Below are 20,321 nucleotides of genomic sequence, written 5' to 3'. Positions count from 1 at the left end.
TAGCATGTTATGTGCACAAAAAATCAGTAAAAGGTAACGCGGAACATATTTGTTTGGTGAAATGAATATAATAAATTATTTCTCGTAATTGAAAATTATTTTCGAAAAAAAAAAAATTTGATATCAGCTGTGTAGAATGATGATGACTATCACGCCTACCACATATGTTTTTTCATTGCAGCTTTCATTTTCGAGTTATTTAAAATTACCTTTATCCACACAAAAAAAAATATTAAACTTCCGCTGATCTCCAAAGCAGGTGATCCATTAAGCAGTAACTTAAAATGCTTTAAGGCTCCCCCAAATCTACGCGACCTTTTACGGCGACAGCGACAAAAAATCGTCGCGATTTCGTTGTTGTGTCGCTGCAAGCACTCTTCTATGGAACCATCTTGACGAGGGTGGGTGTACGGCTGTCAACTAAAAACAAAGCTCGCCTAACAATCTCGTTTCCGACATAACTGTCATAATAACTAGGGACAATAGAAATTCGCGATTTCGCGGAGCCGCGAAATTTGCCCTTCGGCACGAACATCAGAAAATCCCGCGATTGTACAATTGTGTTCAATTCATATGAAAATCGCAGTTTATTTCTCTTTTTTTTTTCTATTGAATGGTGAATTTATTTTGAAGTCAATGTTCCACCAACAATTTTCGTATCATTTAGTTTTAACTTGGACTTCTTCAGGTTTGCTTGTTTCGTTCAAAAATTTAAAATTGTCACTCTGGTAATAAACTTATTATCTTAATCTGTACAATAAAAAGTCAAATTACTAAAACACAGTCAAGTTTACACATTTAAAATATACTTTCACTGAAAAAATGCATTTTAGTGTGAAATTTAACAAAAAGTTTGAGACCGCGACAAAGCCGCGAAATTTTGGTTTTATCGCCTCTAAGTCATCCGCGAAAATTCAATAATTTTGCCGCGAATTTTCATTGTCCATGTTCATTGTAATGACATGTGTGGCGCTGCATTCTTATGATGCTTATGAACACAGCGCACTATACAAATATTAGTCGCGACGCTTGGAGATTGAGAAAAAAATATATTTAAAAGAAATGTTTGTCCTTATTTCTGTCGGATCCATAATATATCGCATGGCAGGCATAATGGTACTTTATTCCCAAAAAGATACAACTTATTTTTTGAAAGGTCTCAAAACCATGATCTCTATTGTATTAAAATCACTCAAAAAAATCCTTACAGTTTGAGCTAAAAATGTGATGATTTATAGTCGGTGCACCATTCTCGTCAAAATAAAACTCAAAGAAAAAGTTCGGCCATAACTTAATGAATACTCAATCGGGTTTGGGGTCATTTGGCCGAATGCCATTTGGTCAAATGCCGTTTGGCCGAATTTGAAAACAATAGTGAACTACAGTTAGCATGCATTTGTAATGAATTTCAAAAAATAGTTTATTCTTAAAGAAGGACTTAGTTCAAGAAACAGTCAGTAATGCTAAAAGAAGAACTTCCTGAATATTTTGTTTTTGTTCACTTCTCTGCTAGCGGTAATAGCTACCAGCACAGATTTTTCATTGCGTTTGTAGTCAGCTATTGACAAAAACTATATCCGGTTTGCTTCAATGCTTCGAATCGTACTAAGTAAATTTATTCATAATTCTAGCAACCACGGATTTTTTTTTTTCACAACGGAGAAACAGTGGGCCTGTTTGACGTAAGTGTCTATCAAGTCGTTTGCGTATATCCGCAAGCAACGGTGCAGAGTTAATATTGTAGGAGAATGACATCTCACCTAAGTTAGCCCTTGTGCTTCAAATATATGTTTCATTAGACTCTTTATGCGCGTATTATAAGCCATAATTCTAATAAACTATGAAAAATGTTCAAATTTGAAAGAACAGCCTATGTTCAAAAAAAGGAAAAATCTCTTATAAAAATACAATCAAGTTTCATGCAAATAGTTATTATATCAGCATAACTACAAAGAACTGACGAAGATTTAAAGAAGGTAAAATTTTCAATTAAAATATAAGCTTAATTATTGACAATAGTTATAGAACTAGTACAAATAGAAAGAATAGCCTATGTTTAAAAGAAGAAAAAAAATCTGATGAAAATTACTCTAAACCCTAGCACATCGTTGGTAACCCACAAACGAACCAACCACCAGCTTAGAGCCGTGACGCGAGTTCACAACTTCGTCCTGAATAAACGGATAGTTTTAATTATGCTCTTGGAGCACTAATATGGCGACAAACATGATGCTCGACTATATCATAAAAATCAACAAAAATAATTAGCTGATCAGTAATTGGGCCACACTTATGAATACTTCTCATCAGCGTTGAATCAAATTGATTTTTTATTTGTTCATAATTCGGCCAAACGGCATTCGGCCAAATGGCCGATTTCAAATCTTTTTACATGCTGCTGAATTCATGTTTTGGGTAGACAAATTTTATGTTCTACAAACTTTCTATGATTTTTTTTTATGACAATTGTTTGAAAAATAACAAAGTTATGTAAACAATGAAATTTCCATTACGTAAAGATCCTGGACCGATAGGGAATCGTATATAAACGCCTCCAGCATGGCTTCGCTTTGTAGCCGCGAGCTTTACCACGAGGCTGAAGAAGATCCCACAATCATATCATAAATAGGATGAAAATAATCTGAAATACGACTAAATAACACGGCTCATTATACTTATCATTTTAATTGTACTTTTGAATAACCAAGTATACAATAAACACTGAAAAACAGAAATGATACACTTCAAATACGTTATTTTTGTGCAAAACATACTATATTTGAAATATTTTCTTACAGAGACGCCTCCGGAAATCATATACAGTTTTGCCGAACAAAACGTTCATCCTTCAGCTTTTGTGTCGTTGAAATGCATGGCTTCAGGATCGCCGCATCCTCAATTCACCTGGATGCTTGACTATCAACCAATTCTTTCTTCAGTACATCGATACACGTTCGACCAGTTTATCGATGGTAATGGTCACGTAACAACGCATCTGAATATAACTCACGTGAATGTGGATGATGGTGGGCTTTATACGTGTATCGCGTCAAATCCCATGGGAAGTATTTCCCAGAAGGCTCGGTTAAATGTGTACGGTAAGTGGGTTTTTGAACATTGTTGGTGTATAATGTCGACATAAACTCTTGTACATGTTTCACATAACATTAAAAAACCATACCTAATTTTTATCATTATAAAAACCCTTTGAATGGTTCGACGTTAAAAGTGTCGACTTACCGTAGGTTCACGTTGTCTTTAGAGTGACTGATAGGTGACTTTTTGAACTGAGGTTAAATTGATCGTTTAATCAATTAATTAACTAATAATTAAAGCTATGATCCCTTCAGACTGACAAAACTCCTTACCATGACACTCATGGAGATGCAAAGGTGATCTCGGTTTCTAGTAACAACAGATACCACATTCTTTCCCTTCCCCGATGATCGTAAGGATGTGGCCGGCGCCATTATTGACTTCTGAATGTTTGAAGCTCTCGAAAGTGTACATTGAAGATGGCATGCTACTCCCATGCTACATGTGCTTCTCTTGTGCAACCTCGATTATTCTGGTCAATCGTGGAGTAGCAACTACGAATTGTACGGTCATCAATGTTCATGTTCTGGGCTATTGAAGGATAACGTTCATTATGTGTGACTCAACTCCACCCCCGCTCTAAAATAATTTTGAACACTCTTGTACAACTGTCCATATGTCAACATAAACACTCAGGATTTATTATACGTTTAATTGTAGGACCACCGTATGTTAGAGCTATAGGTTCAATAAAAGCTATATCTGGGGAAAGTAAGGAAATTTACTGTCCATTTTCTGGATATCCAATTGAACACATCAGATGGATGCGTAATGGATTGAACATATCTTCAAGTAAGAAGGGTAAAACATATGTTTCAGCACGATTGTCATGTATAAATTTCTTTTAGATTCTAGGTTTGCAGTGGCAGATATCAATCATGGAGGAACATTGTTGATTCATCATGTAGATCCACTTCAAGACAAAGGAACCTTTACTTGTGTGGTCTCTAATCCCAATGGAGATGAAGCACGGAGAGAAATACAGCTTTTAGTCAACAGTAAGTATTTGAAAAAAAAACTGATAAATCAGATTGAGATGTAAAATTTTAAAGTATTTGTAAGTATTTGCTAAAAACAGTTAGTTCATTAAAGTTTAACTGTGTGCACAGGAGAAATAAAAAGTTTACAATGGTAGAATTAGTTGGTTGTTTGTTCCTACATGGTGTGCCATCTTTTATGTCGGTATGTGAACATTGAATAACCTTGATTTTTTTAATTTCTTTATTAGTATCATTCCAAACATTACATTCATTTCTTATCCAGGTGTTCTGTGCTATTAGACAACACTATCATCCTAATTTGGTAAAACAAATTTAAGATTTTATCAACATTTTGTTAACAACATATTACATTTCATTTGCCGTAGCAGTCCAGATTTTTTACAGGTGAGTTGATTTCACCTGCTTATAAGGGAAAAACGCTTTGAATTTACTTAACCTAACTTAACCTAAACATATAACGCATTAATCGTGGCAATAGAAGATTGTAACGATTTTTGCCTGAAATTATTAATTATTTTATTTGATATTTGATATTTTTTTTAACATTGGATATTCTATGTGACTCATTGGTACTATACCAAGGAGGAAGCCTCAGAATCATTTTCAAAATTTTATTTTGAATTCTCTGCAGAGCTTTCTTCCTGGTATTACAACAGCTAGTTTATATTGGTACAGCATACAACATGGCTGGCCTGAAAACTTGTACTTAAGACAAAGTTTTAATTTTCTTATAATAAGGAGATAGAGACATTTTACATATTTGTTACATTTGGCTTGAATGCTCTCAATGTGATTTTTGAAAAAATCTTCCATTTTTGCAAGTATGAAGAAAAAATGTACTTTTTTGCAATCGACTACAGATGACACGCAGACTTCGTCCTTTGGCGGAAAGGCCTGTGTCATCCGCAAACAAGGATTTTTGACATCCCTGAGGTAACTCAGGTAAGTCAGATGTGAAAATATTGTATCATATTGGTCCCAAAATGCTGCCTTGAGGAACACCAGCTCTTACAGGAAGTCTTTCAAATCTGGGGTTCTGATAATTAACCTGAAGTGTACGATATGACAGATAACTTTGAATTATTCTAACAATGTATGTTGGAAAATTAAAGTTTTTTAATTTTACAATCAAACCTTCATGCCAAACACTGTCGAATGCTTTTTCTATGTCTAGAAGAGCAGCAGTAGAATAGCCTTCAGATTTGTTGAAACGGATCAAATTTGTTACACGTAAAAGTTGATGAGTGGTCGAATGTCCATGGCGAAATCCGAACTGTTCATTGGCAAAAATTGAATTTTCGTTGATGTGGGCCATCATTCTGTTCAAAATAACCTTTTCAACAAGTTTACTGATGGAGGAAAGCAAACTGATTGGACGATAGCTAGAAGCTTCTGCAGGACCTTAGCATTTTTCCATTTGTCAGGAAAATATGCTAATTGAAAACATTTGTTTAATATATCAACTAAGAATGATAAGCTACTTTCTGGAAGTTTATTGATGAGGATGTAGAAAATTCCATCATCGCCAGGAGCTTTCACTTCACTTACTTTTGTCATCGGGCCCCCCTCCCTTTCATTTTTAAAAGTCAGAGAGGGTAAATAAAAAAAATGTTTTATTTTGCGTATTGGTTTTCACTATTTTTCGTGTATTTTGCTAATTTTGTATTTTCAAATTTTTTGAAAAGTCAGAGAGGGTAAATAAAAAAAAAAATGTTCTTACATGAGATTACAGGTGTTATTGGTTTATAAGTCCTAAATCTGTTAGTTACTGCCAATAAGTTTGGGATTTTTTTTGAATGTTTTTCTTTTAGAATAATGTTTACGCCATTTTCACTGTAACAGCCATAGCCTTAGTGAATAGAATATTTTAGTGATTCACATGAATTATCATTTATATAAACCTTCAAAGAACATCTTGTTAAAATAATACATCTATTGGTTCTTAAAATGTATTTGAATACATGTTTTCTTATGGGATTCTTCTTCTTCTGAACATATAAATATTGAAAGCGTAATCATCATCCACAAGCTTTGTATCAAATGTGTTACTATACCTTGTCTTCATTGTGTTGTGTAAACGTTATGAATCTATTTTTTTGTTAAAGAATATAATCATATTTATGGAAAAAATTGCTCCATAAATATAAAAACTAAATGTAGAATAAGTCAAAGCTGCTTTTCAGGACACATTATCTCACATTCGCTAAGGTTTGCAAAGAACATGGCACAAGTGGACGTAGACGGGCAGTATTTGCCAATTTTCTTCAATTTTATTCAAAACTAGTGGTCCCGGCAAATCTCAAGATTTTGGCTTTTCAAGAAAACAAAAATTGTTTTTTTTTACATGAAAAAAATCCCAAATTTCCGTTTTTTCGTGTTTTGAAGGCAAAAGAGGCTATTGCTGTTCTCATTTTTTCTTGAAGGTTCAGAAAATTTTAGGTTTACTGGTTTGCTGAACCGATTTCCAATCTTTTTTATGGAATAAAAATTTAAGATTTCAACTTTTCAGAAAAAATTAAAACTCTGGAAAAAAAGGTTTTTACGCGAAAATATATAAAAAAATCTAGTTTCTTAGGAAATTTTTATATATTTTCACGTTTTTTTTTTTTTTTTTGTAAAGTTGAAATCTTAAGCTTTCATTCCATAATAAAAGATTGGAAATCGGTTGAGCTGTTCAAAAGTTATGATTTTTTAAAAATAAAAAATATAATGCGTTGAGACCTACAGTGTGTGCCGATAAAAAATGATTTTTTATTTTCAAAAAATATATCTCAAAAACTAAAAAACATGCATCGCTGAAAATTTGACAGCAAACGTAAATTTTTCTGAACTTTCAAGAAAAACTGAGAACAGCAATAGCCCCTTTTGTCACGAGCCCATCAAATCACAAAAAACGCAAATTTGTGTGTTATACGTAAAAATACATTTTTTTTGTGAAATTTTATATTTTTCTTGAAAAGTCAAAATCTTTAACTTTCATTTCGTCCAAGAAAATTAAAAATCGGTCAAACGGTTCAGAAGTTATAATTCAAAAAAAAAAATATAAATTTTGCAAAATCGCGATTTTTCTGGAAATGTGTATCCTTATTTCGGATAAGAAACGAAACAGCAAATTTTCACGGAATTCGGTGGAACTTTTCGTGGAATGGCTGTATATATAGAAGATAGATAGACAAATTAGTGAAACATTTTTACAATCAGAAGAATATAACGTACATGTTATATCAAATTAAAACAATCTAAGTTTAATTTCAAGTTCTAAGTGCAACATTTTCGCAGTGTTCTCAATATTGTTACTAGTTTTAACACAATTTGAAGGTTGTTCTTGTTGATTTTATCAATTTAGTATTTTCTCTCACCAAATGCTCACCATGCTTTCCGCTACGTCAAGCTTCCAAGGATTTGAAATATGTCGTAAGAGTTTGATATTTTTTGTGTTAAGGAAATTTTATTCATTGTAAATATGTTCTGCAGCTTTTGATTTGAAATGGTGTACATGTCCTTTTTCTGTGTCTTTGTGTGCTTTAGTAACTTCTGCTACGTGTTCTTTAAAACGTGTATTGAGAGTTCGTTTTGTTTGTCCTATGTAAATTTTATTGCAGTGGTCGCATGTAATTTGGTAAACGCTTGATTTATATAAACTGTCAATGGAAGTGTGGAATGGAATAGTGGTTAATCGTTCATCTGAACAATTCACAGATGAACAATTGACCCTACTCAACAAAGGACTGACCTACGCTATACCAAAAAAACCTGACACGACACAAACAGTCATAGACATTGAAACAGCAATCAACAATAATAATTTACAGACTTCACAAATACAGGAAATCAGAACACACACCGCCAACATCATCCGCAACACGAACACTACACCCAAAAACAAAGAACACAACATAATCAAACAACTCAACACAAAACCGGTTTTCTATTTAAGAGCAGATAAAGGTAATTCTACTGTAATTTTTGATAAATCTAAATACGAAGAAATAATGCAGAACAAAATTAAACATGGACCTTACCGTATTCAAAGAACAGATCCTCTTCCAGGAATGATAAGACGTGTTGACAAAGCGTTAAAAGAAGCAAAACCGGTTTTTGGGTAATGTTGTAAACTCTCTGAAGGAATCTAACCCTTCATTACCAAGAATTAAAGGACTTCCTAAAGTTCATAAACATAAACACGAGAACAATACAAACGTTCACTTACTACTCTGACACAAGAACATCCAACACTCAAACGTATAGCCGTCAATTACAACGATGAAACAAAAAAGCTACGCCCAATCCTACGAAAGTTTGGTTTCGAGTTAATTTTTACCAGTAGAAACAACCAACTCCAAACTCTCCTAGGTTCAACAAAAGACCCAATTGACAGTTTATATAAATCAGGCGTTTACCAAATTACATGCGACCACTGCAATAAAATTTACATAGGACAAACAAAACGAACTCTCAATACACGTTTTAAAGAACACGTGACAGAAGTTACTAAAGCACACAAAGACACAGAAAAAGGACATGTACACCATTTCAAATCAAAAGTTGCAGAACATATTTACAATGAACAACATTTCCTTAACACAAAAAATATCAAACTCTTACGACATATTTCAAATCCTTGGAAGCTTGACGTAGCGGAAAGCATAGAAATTTTCAAACAAAACCACAATAAATTACTAAACAAAGATCAAGGAAATGGGTACTCTTGGCTGTTTAGACTTATACCTAACCTTCACACACACAATACATAAACACATTGATTGACCACCTGCCAAACAAGCAGGAATTTGTAATTTTGACAATCCTTTCATTTTATTAGGTACACAATTAAAAAATGACCCCCTGTATACGATTACAGGTAGAATCTAGTTCTAACATACCCACACACTTTTTCTAGTATAAATAATAGATCCATGCGATGTTCTCTTCAAGTCGAGCACTCGACACTGAAGAAGTCTGTAAGTCGCAGACGAAATAGGCCTATCTGTCAAGATAAGCAACACATATTAGAGTTTAAAGGTATTTGCTCACCTTAGTGATTTTAGTATTTTTTTTTTTTGCAAAAAGTGAAGTGTTAAAGTTCATTTGTAGTTTCAATTTATGAATTTCATGACTTGTAAATATTAATGTGGGAATCATATTTTTATCCGTGCATGAGTTCTTAGAGGATTCTATCGAATGCCTGAGTATTTCCATCGAATTCTGTGCACTTTGACCAGGATTCTGAGGGTTTCTAGAGAGATCATTAGAATTTCTAGAGCTCTTTTCGGTATTTTCGAATTTTCTCCTTTCTTAGAAAAGAATTCTAAGCGGAGGTCTTGATCCAGTATTGTGTAAAAATCTCAAGCATTTTTAGCAAGCCTCATTGCATGAATGTAAGACTCGTGCTGTAAAAATCTTCATTTCGGATCTTGATGCGCAAACTACTATTTCACAATTTCTTATTGTAATAAGCTATTTTTCATCACGTCAATCTGTCATGAAACAGCCTACTTTCCAGTAGTTCCAGAGTTGCGTAAATTATACATTACTCAACACTCTTGCATTACGTATCTCTTTTGGACAATAGTTTTAGAAAAAATGAACAATAGTTTATATCATGTTATCCATTTCTATCACTTGTCCAAAAGACAAGTTAGAAAATATGATGAATTTCATGACTTGTAAATATTAATGTGGGAATCATATTTTTATCCGTGCATGAGTTCTTAGAGGATTCTATCGAATGCCTGAGTATTTCCATCGAAATTCTGTGCACTTTGACCAGGATTCTGAGGGTTTCTAGAGAGATCATTAGAATTTCTAGAGCTCTTTTCGGTATTTTCGAATTTTCTCCTTTCTTAGAAAAGAATTCTAAGCGGAGGTCTTGATCCAGTATTGTGTAAAAATCTCAAGCATTTTTAGCAAGCCTCATTGCATGAATGTACGACTCGTGCTGTAAAAATCTTCATTTCGCAACTTGATGCGCAAACTACTATTTCACAATTTCTTATTGTAATAAGCTATTTTTCATCACGTCAATCTGTCATGAAACAGCCTACTTTCCAGTAGTGTATTATGCACTGTGGCCAGAGTTGCGTAAATTATACATTACTCACATTGGCGTAGGAACAGGGGGGGCCAGGGGGGCCTGGCCCCCTCCAGAATCATCCAGGCCCCCCCCCCCCAGAATTTTTGATGACAATAAAAAAAAAGTAACAATTTTACATGGAGCAGAATCTTCTGAATCAATTTACATAACTCTTGTTATTGATAAAAATCTCTTCAGTAGTTACGTTATTTTATGTTAGAGAGAAAATCTCGTTTGAGTTACACAGCATCAGCGTGGCGGTTCTGAGTTCGTTGAATCGCGCGACAACCTTAAGCTTAACCGTCCGGCTGTCGTTCAATTGACTGCTGTTAGAACTAGCTTCTCGTTGTATGCGATAAGCGCAATTTTTCGACATCTCAGTTGCAAAAAAAAAAAATACCTTGGTGTAAAAGAGCGTCAATATCCTGGAAATTTGATTTCTAAAATTTCTTTTTTTTTCGTAATAACACTGTGGAACACGTTTTTGCCTCAAGCATCTAAATACCACTATTTACTTAATTAAGGGTTGCCGAATCCATTGCCGTTTTCAAAAATATCACAGTGCGTCTAGTTTTTGAGATATTGGCTGTTGAAAATGCAAAATTTGACTATTTCAGCCAACTTGCATGCAAGTTTCCCAGCTTGTATGGCAATTTATTTGAATAATTTGCCACTGAATTCAAACTTTATGTGTATAACAACACTTATCAGCAAAGTTCATAATACTATCCATGTTCAGAAGTTTGTTTTTGGTGTTTTAGAAAAGTATTATATTTTTTCATATTAGAGAAACAAAAAAAATTGTATGGAGACTGCAAGCATGTAGAAAAAATCGATTAATAAAAATTTAATCATACAATTTCAACCAAATTGTGTGTAAAATGAAAGTTGAAATCCTATTTTGCATGCTTGCTGGATTGGAGCAAAAAAAAGTTTGATAAATCATACTTTAAATCTCATGTAAACATCAATTTAACCAGTGTTTTATACAACTTTGGTGACCTGTAGCTAAAAATTGTGACGTGCAGGAACATTTCTGAGAACATCATAAGATTCAGCGGCCCCAAATCTACTAGAGACACATAATTTGAGACACGCAAAAATGTAATTTTTGTTACGCTGTGTAATCCAAAAAAATTCTGTTTCAGTATAAAGCAAGTGAATATGCACTGTTTTTGTTTTTTTAGGATACCCTGTTCGAGGTGTCCGGTGATTTCTTTTATCCTCATAAATTTCGGCATAGCCAAGTTTTCTTCAGATAAATGAAAGAAATTTAACCTGGTGTGAAATGTAACAAAATCGACCATATTGTTTTATTTCAGCAATAAATTCTCTCTTTGATTTTGATTTATTTTTTTAAATATTCTCGCATGAATAAATTCATTGCTTAAACAATATTTTTTCAAGAAATCTTATAATTTCTAGCAAATATTTAAAAAAAAACTTTTAGATGTTCTTTATACAATTTTAGTGGCTTCAGAAATTTTGCAAATATCTTGGAAATTAGTCAAATAATATTGTGGGACTTGTTCATCCTTTCAAAACAAGTCTTCCTATTGGACATCCATTCCTGCCCTGTCCATGTCTACTTTTTATTAGCAAATTGATTCCGAAATATGTTCTCAGATTTACCTAAAATATGTTACCCAATCTTTCAAAAGTTCAGTTTTCCCTCACAATTTCTCCAAAAAATAATTGATTCTGTCAAATCTAATACTGAGGTATTTCGCTGAAAATTCTACTAGAAATTCTTCTGCGAATTTCTGTAGTTTTCACAAAATTGTTATTACAATTTTTTTTCGCGAAGTTCATCAAAGTCCTTAAGAAATGTTTCCAAAATCTGTCACAAATTACGTCAAAAATTCTTCTATGTTTTTTTTCTTGAAATGTTGATTCAAATCCCCAGATTGGAAAAAAAACATTGATTTTCAAAATGTCTCTTGCCTTCGAATCTTCAGAGGAAATTTGTTGAAAAACCCTAGACAAACTTAAGCTTTCGAAACTAGCATAGCGGTAAAAGAATTTGTAGAGAAACATGTAGCAAAATAACTGAGAATGGGGAAAGCATTTTTTAAGATATTCATGAAGAAATTTGTATTGATCTTCCTTAACACACTTCTCTAAAAATAATGTATTTGATAGTGTGTCAGAGTCCATTTTTTGTTCCGCCCTCGAACTTCTAGATGTTTTCTGGCAGAATTCTAGAAAATCAGAAGTCAAGAAAGAATAGATTTCAAGGATAATATCTAATGAAGATCCGAAGGAACTTCTTGATAAGTTTTGTGTTTTATTTGTAAATTCATTAGAAAGGTTTAAATTATCATGTAATTGCACCTCTAGAGAAAAGATTATAAATTATCTCTCAATGTATCATTGCCCATCTACTGTTGCACCAGTTTCAATATTTTGTTTTTATCCTTCCTTCACATGATGCTTTGAGAAACTTCGTACAGAAATCTTTCCATACTCCAAAAAACAACATTTTGAAGAATCTTAAAACGGTAAATTGTAAGCGTTTTGAAAAATTACAAAATTCTTATACATATACGTATACGTTCCTGATTTCTGAGAGTCGATCAGGAATTCCTCAACAAATTTTCAAAGTAATGTTAAAGTTTCCCCTAAGATTTAAATTCATTAAATTCTTACATTATGAATTTTACCACATTACACCTTTGGTAATGTTTTAAAAATATACGGGCAATATTTCGCGTTAAACTTTTACAGTACTACTTTCAATAAAAAGTCCATCTGTTTCAACACCAATCATTTTCTATTAAAAAAGACTAAGAAAAAATAACAAGATTGTTTGTAGTAAATTCGACAAGGACCACCTAAGCTTTTCTGTGAGGTTACATTGTCAACAAGTTTCAGAATTCTTAAATTCTTGCATTTTACGGCAGGAATAAGGTATTTTTTCCGAATTATATTTAAGCTGCAATTATTAAAAAATACCAACAAAGTTTTTTCAAACCTTTTTTTTGTAAGTGTTTCCTTAGGAATCTAAGGAATTTGTATAGCAATCTCTAAAGATATTGATATATTTTTGGAGTAATTTTTGAACCAAAACATTATTTATAACAGAAGCCTGAGATTACAATTCGGAAAAAATGGTGTTATTTCTAAAACCCAAAAAATAGTTGTTGTAGAAGTTTTTTGTGAAGTTCAAGAATGAATTGCAAAATCTTAGTAAATCTGATGAAAATTTCTGCAAAAAATTCCCCAAAAAAATCGTTAGTGCAGTTTAACGAAAAAAGTTTCGGAAAATACTTAGATAAATCTCTGTTATTTTTTTCGGAAGAATCTTACGGAAACAATAATATAATTCTGTAAGAATAAATTACGTGCCAATTCTCTGAGTATTTTCACGGAAGAGTTTTTGAAAGAACAGTTGAACGTATTCCGCTAGGAATTTTATAAATTGTTAGAATAATTCAAACATTTCGTAATTTATGAACAAAAAAAATCGAGACAGTTTTTTACGGAATATTGCTCATTGATTTTAGAGAATTCCAAAAAAATAATTATCTGTGAAAAAATGCAGACAGATCTGCGGAAAACTTCTTTAAGAAATCATGATTAACATTTTTCCAATTGAATTATTTTTAATTGCTAATGGAATTCTTGTGGAATATTACGAGGAATCCTTAGAGTAACACGTGGAAGAATTTATGCAGGAAGTCTGGAAAATTTTTGCTGAGATTTTTTCAAACAATCCTGCAGAGGAGATTTTGGAAGTTTATAAAAGCAAAATTATAAAAACTGTAGGCGAACTCTTTGAAAAATTCGTGGAATGAATCCTTGCTTTGTACTATTTTCTGGGAGAAATCTTCAGTAATTCCTTAACAAGTTGCTAATGAACAACTGCAGGATATTTTAAACTAACAATTGGTATTTATACGTAATAAGTGCGTAGAGAACCTTACAGGAGAAATTATTAACATAATTTCTAAAACATACTCTGGCGGAATTCCCAATGAGTTTTTTAAACAATTCGAAAAAGTTTCTTCGTGAAATATTTTAGTGAGATTAGAAAGTCTCAGAACGCTTTTCCGTGGGAATCCCAGGACAAACTCAATGAAAACTGATTAAGGAGTTCTTGAAGAAAGCGCTGAAGAATACGAAAATAATTCATGAAGAAATTTCCGTAGGAATTCTCTGAGGAATCTCTTCAAAGGACATGGTTAAACACCTGAAAAACGTGGAAGAATCACAAAGGACATTCCTTGCGATATTTTTTTTTGCTAGAATTAAAGGAATTTTGACCGGATTACAAAAAGAATAAATGTTTTCCGTAGCGAAAATTGAAATTTACAAACATCACCCATGTGCCACGAAATGAGACAAAATAACAAATAAATAAAATCAATACAAATCTGTTAAAACTAAGAAATTTGTGAGAACCATGATTATTGGGACCGGCGTTACTTCTGTAAAAGAAGTATTTGCTAGGCCCCCCCTAGGCCCCCTCCAGAAAAAAATTCTAGCTACGCCAATGATTACTCAACACTCTTGCATTACGTAACTCTTTTGGACAATAGTTTTAGAAAAAATGAATAATAGTTTATATCATGTTATCCATTTCTTGATAGTTAGCAAATATGATTTTAAAATGAAGTTTTCCAATACTTCCAGGCCCACCCGTCATTGAACCGTTTTCATTTCCCAAATACGTGAAGGTTGCTGGAAGAGCACAGCTTACTTGCTCGGTATCGTCCGGTGATATCCCGATTTACTTCAGCTGGAAGAAAGACGGAATAATTATTTCACCCAGTTTACAAGTGACTGAGATAAAGGATGAATTTTTTACTCTGTTGATATTGAAAGAAATTTCCGCTAAGCACAGTGGAAAGTACACGTGTTTTGCACTCAACGCTGCAGCTCAAGTAAACTACACTGCCGAGCTTCTGGTGCAAGTCCCACCAACTTGGAAACGAGAACCAAACGACTTATCTGTAGTCCTAGGTAATACTATTTCAGTACCTTGTGAAGCAGATGGTTTCCCACAGCCTCGCATAACCTGGTTGAAAGGACAAGGCAAGATGTCTGAACAGTTTCATTCAATACCGTCAAAGAACAACACTCTCAGTGTCAACTATGCGACACCCTCGGATGCTGGTAAGTTTTTTTTTCTCTAGATTAAAAAAAATCTTATCGTTTCATTATCTTTTAGGGTACTACATGTGCGAGGCATCCAATGGAGTTGGATCTGACCTTTCAAAAATCATCCATCTGGATGTCCATGTTGCAGCTCATTTCGACATACCATCCAAGAACATGTCTTCGCGACGAGGAGATACTGTTACACTGGAATGCTTAGCTCTAGGGGACGAACCTATTGATGTTGTTTGGTCACACATGGACTCTCGGATAGATTTCAACACATATAGGTAAAACACAATGTGGCTAGCTGTGCAACTGAATTAAAATCATTATGATTTAAAACACCTTAGAGAAGGCGGCGAGGAGAGGGTGGTGGTAATATTCACATCGAGTGCAATTTTTTGAATGTTTATCGTACCTCGTGGTACCGATTCCGGATAGGTCAATTTTATTTTTCTTCTAAACTGGCAAATTTTGGTGTCCAACAAATCATTCTAAGGACATTGGCCACTTAAAGGACAGTTTCAGTGACTTCGCTATGAACCAGTTTTTTACAAAATGGGAAAATTCCGAGCTTCGACAATATTGTTAGTTTCTGGGTGGTCTACCCTTCAAATAGTTCACTTGATCAGGTTTGAGTTGGTTTTTAAATATGATGATGAAGTTTGACATTAAAGTTTGTCAGATTAGAAGAAAAATAAAATTGACCTATCTCGCATCGGCTCTAAGAATCGAAAAATTATCCATAAAAATTGGCGTAAATACGGGGGTCTTAGCCATCCCTGGAAAAGTTTAAGCCCCCCTAGAAAATTAAAACTCCCATAACAATATTGTACAATATAGTTCATACATAATTGGATCAAGACATATGCAGTAAAACTAAAGCTGATTCCAAAAGGTATTCAGAAAAGAAGAAGAAAGGTACGATACAGCTGCTTCCTACCATGCTTAAAAAGTTCAGCCTGGAGCTGGCTTTCTCCCAGTAATCATACTTTTTCTTCAACTCTACGATAACTCTTCTATTATCGGGGGCTCTAAATGCAGTTTTTAGTCACTGCCACAAACGGCACCGTTCGGCTAAGGAAGGCTCCCAAAGCTTTAATTTATTTTATTCAATTATTTTTATCTCATCTGTAGAGCCTTTTAATCACTGCTTCCATTATTTAGGAATATTGTGGTATCACCCATATTTTATTTGGTGCTCATCAAATATCCTTTCACAATTGAGATGTGATAGACATTGGTTGATGTGTCACACTGTCCCAACTGGACACAACTCGTTTTATAAAGTCTAGTACCCTATTAGGACTACCTTGCCAAATTTCCAAGGGCTCTAATAACCCTTTTCCAAATGTTAACATTCTCTGATTAAGCAATGCTCCGCAGTTGCAGAGTAAATAGTCAGCAGTTTCGTTTTTAGCTTGACAAAGCGACATTCAGAGGATTGGATTCTTCCTATCTTTTGAAGATGATACCTACTTGGGCAGTAGTATGGGACACAATTTAGATTCTCGCTCCAGTCCACTTTTTGGATTGCATTTAGGCCCCATAACAACTGTGCAAAATTTCAGCTCGATCAGTGAAACTATATTCTAGCGCCAGCCCTTCAAAGTTTGTATGGGATTTACTATGGGAAAACTTATTACGCGTTGCAAGAAAAATTTGGATTCCTGGAAAAACCACCTATATCGAGTAGGAAATTTTCCAGGCAAAACATCAAAGACAGCTATGCTCGTTACTAGGATGTTGGTTGTTTGTTTTGATTGATGACATTGGGAAACAAATCTAGATGATGATCGTTATGACTGTATTGTATGCTATGAACACTAAAACATTACTATATCTCACATAAGATATGCCATGTTATCCCAAATACAGCATCAGCAGGTGTGGACAGGTTTGGAATAGGTACCATTCAGACATGCAGATCTGCTAACTGTGTAAATAAAAACTCATGGCATGGCTTGGGTCAAAACCGATGAACGCTCGTAGTTGAATTGAGAAACACGATGCGACTCCGTTGTTCTTGTTTCATTGCACCATTGCAAATCTTTAAAAGATTACGATGCAAGTTTTCTTCAGCAACATTGTATATCTACGATGTGATAGGAAAGGCCCCCAGCTGGTGGTGAATTATTGGTGATGCTTCTATCAATCATCACGCAAAGCACACTTTGTTAATTTTGTTCTGTGCGGCGATAGCCCGGTGCGCGTTATTTCCGCGAGCCTATCCAAATTTTTAAATTTCCGCGCAATACTTTTGCAAAGAAAAATCGCCAGAGGTCGCCCATTGTCCTCTATAAAAAAAAACTTTTGAAACAAACATTTGGCTTGTATTTCAGCTTGAAACACAGTGCGACAGCGCCCCATAGCGATTACCTTGCTGATACCAGGACCGAAAACTCCAGCTCCGGTATTGTCGCCCATCTTTGACCCGTCGGTATAAATTACAATAGAACCTAGACGTAAACTTGGCCCACCAGAATCCCAAATATAGCGGCTTGGTTTAACCACTTTAAAGGGAACATCATAGTTGGTCTTCGTTGTCATCCAATCTTCTATTGTTTTCATATCGGAATTCAAATTGAATTCCTTGATGATCTTCATGTGATCAATCAAATCACTATCTAGTATTTTATTATAACGAATAAACTGCAAGGCATTTTTTGCATCTTGCAGTTTAATGCAAAGGCAGTATAATAAGAGGGTATCCAAGGCAACCGATGGTTTACTTTTCATTGCCCCTGTCATTGTTCTACAAGCAAGTCTTTATAACTTAGCCAGCTTCTTCTGAGCGGTTACCTCATTTGTCTTGGGCCATCATACCAGCGAAGCATAAGTAATTTTTGGTCGGACTATTGTTGAATAAATCCAGTTTACCATATTAGGTCGCAGTCCCCAAGTTTTTCCTAGGGCTTTAATGCAGACCCATAGGACATTAGTACCCTTACGTATGACCTTGCTCAGATGAGAGTTCCAGTTCAACTTTTTATCCAAAGTAACCCCAAGATGTTTAACTTCTTCCGAAAATTAAATTTGAACTCCATTCAAAGAAGGCTGTGTAAACTTTACCTTTTTCCTTCCGGTAAAAGGCACGATAATAGTTTTTGAAGGGTTAACGTTCAACCTCTCTTTTCTACACCATTTGAGAGTAATGTTTAACGCAGTTTGCAACCGATCGGAAATTGTGTTATCAAACTTTCCACGAACCAAGATGGCCACATCATCGGCATATCCAATTACCTCAAAACCTTGATCTTTTAGATTTCTAAGGAGTTCGTCTACTACAAGAGACCACAGTAAGGGCGATAACATTCCTCCTTGAGGAAATCCCTTAGTAGATCTTATAGATATTTGCGCACCTCCTAGATTAGTAGAAATTTTCCGATCCTTGAGCATAGTCATAACCCATTCGATAACACTTTTATCCAAGCCCCTTGCTTCCAAGCTGAAGCTCTATGACTGTAAGATGTATTATCGAATGCTTCTTCAATATCGAGAAAAGCAACCACGGCTATTTCTTTGGCTTCAACAGATTTCTCGATTTTATTTACCAGCAATTGCAGCGCCGTAATGGTAGATTTACCTGATTGATACCCAAATTGATATTTACAAACCCATTAACCTGAGTTGATGAAGTCATCAATTATTTTTTGCATTGTCTTCAAAAGAACAGAGGAAGGCTTATAAGCCTATAGGTCTAAAGGCTTTGCGAGTTGTTTCCGTTTATTCAATTTAAACCTCATGAAATTGAATGAAGTGTACTATTTCAAAAAGAAAAAAAAACTCAAATAATATGTCAACTATGTAACTAATTTAACTTCTTGCAACATGTGTAATGATGTTTTTAGTTATATATTGAATTGTTTGTTCGAAATAAGGTGAAAGCGATTTAACTTTAATAGAACAGTTAGAGAAATGCAGCTTAGGCAAATTAATTAGAACTAAAAACGATAACTGGTCACCGCTACAGGAATTTCCCAATGCAATCAGTGGTATCATACCATAGTATAAAAATAGTTATTTTTATGTTTTTTTTTTAATTCTAGGTACAGCATTGTACAGATGAAAGTAGAAAACGGAGTTCGATCACAATTATCCATAAGTCAAACGGAACGGTATGATTCTGGGAAATATGTGTGTGCAGCAGACAATTCTTATGGTTCCAGTGAACATGTTATACATCTCGCGGTACAGGAACGACCCGATGCACCATCGGATTTAGAAGTACTAGAAGTGGGAAGCAGAAGAATTAGATTGTCCTGGAAACGACCGTACGATGGAATGTCGCCAGTGCTCAGCTATCTCGTTCAGTATCAACCTTTACGTATGGTTAAGGATTATCTAGGATCAAAACTGGATACATCATGGGAAAATCCATCGGTAGTTAACATAACATTGTCAAAAGTTAATGAGGTCCAAAAGTAAGTATTTATATGACATGATACAAAAGAATAGCTTTTTTTAAAGTTATCACTTTCCAATAATGGAAGATTCAAATATGACGTCCATGATTCTAAACCCCCTCATTCTTCTGTTTTGCTTTTTCCAATATCTAATACATGCTCTGTCACATTTTCGTAAAACCAACCTCCCTCCCCAAAATGATGGACGTCATTTTTGAATTATCTCCAAGACTGATACAGATATTAATTATATTTTATGTCCAACATCACTTGGGAGGTACGAGGGAATTATTTATTATAGGCAAGAACAAAAAAATTAAAAGCAAAGGCGTTGTAGTTTTCCTATGGAAAAAAGTGATGACAAATAACGTTTTTCTTCGCACCATTTTCGTGGCATTACGTCCTCGCTGGGACAAAGCCTGCTTCTCAGGTATAGATGTTCAATGAGCACTTCCACAGTTATTAACTGAGAGCTTTTTTGCTAAAGTTGCCATTTTTTGCATTCATATATCTTGTGGCAGGTACGATGATACTTTTTGCCCAGGGAAGTCAAGGATATTTCCATTAAGGAAAGATCCTGGACAAATCGGGGATCGATCCCAGATGCCTTCAGTATGGCTTTGCTTTATAGCCGCAAAGTCT

At 34.3% G+C, this 20,321-nt stretch overlaps 1 protein-coding gene across 1 annotated transcript in view; it reads left to right on the top strand.

The window, feature by feature from the left end:
- Window positions 1–20,321, top strand: part of LOC5574632 (Down syndrome cell adhesion molecule-like protein Dscam2) — a 109,683-nt gene that overhangs the window by 78,953 nt on the left and 10,409 nt on the right. The window contains exons 11-16 of the mRNA XM_021844202.1: window positions 2,799–3,098; window positions 3,757–3,888; window positions 3,945–4,094; window positions 14,806–15,288; window positions 15,344–15,560; window positions 19,323–19,697. Of these exons, the coding sequence (XP_021699894.1) occupies window positions 2,799–3,098; window positions 3,757–3,888; window positions 3,945–4,094; window positions 14,806–15,288; window positions 15,344–15,560; window positions 19,323–19,697 (1,657 nt within the window). The remainder of the gene's footprint in view (window positions 1–2,798; window positions 3,099–3,756; window positions 3,889–3,944; window positions 4,095–14,805; window positions 15,289–15,343; window positions 15,561–19,322; window positions 19,698–20,321) is intronic.

The sequence above is a fragment of the Aedes aegypti genome, chromosome 2, assembly GCF_002204515.2.
Source record: "Aedes aegypti strain LVP_AGWG chromosome 2, AaegL5.0 Primary Assembly, whole genome shotgun sequence".
NCBI lineage: Eukaryota > Metazoa > Arthropoda > Insecta > Diptera > Culicidae > Aedes > Aedes aegypti.
The sequence above is the reverse complement of the archived record's forward strand: the minus strand, read 5'-3'. Positions and strand labels throughout refer to the sequence as shown.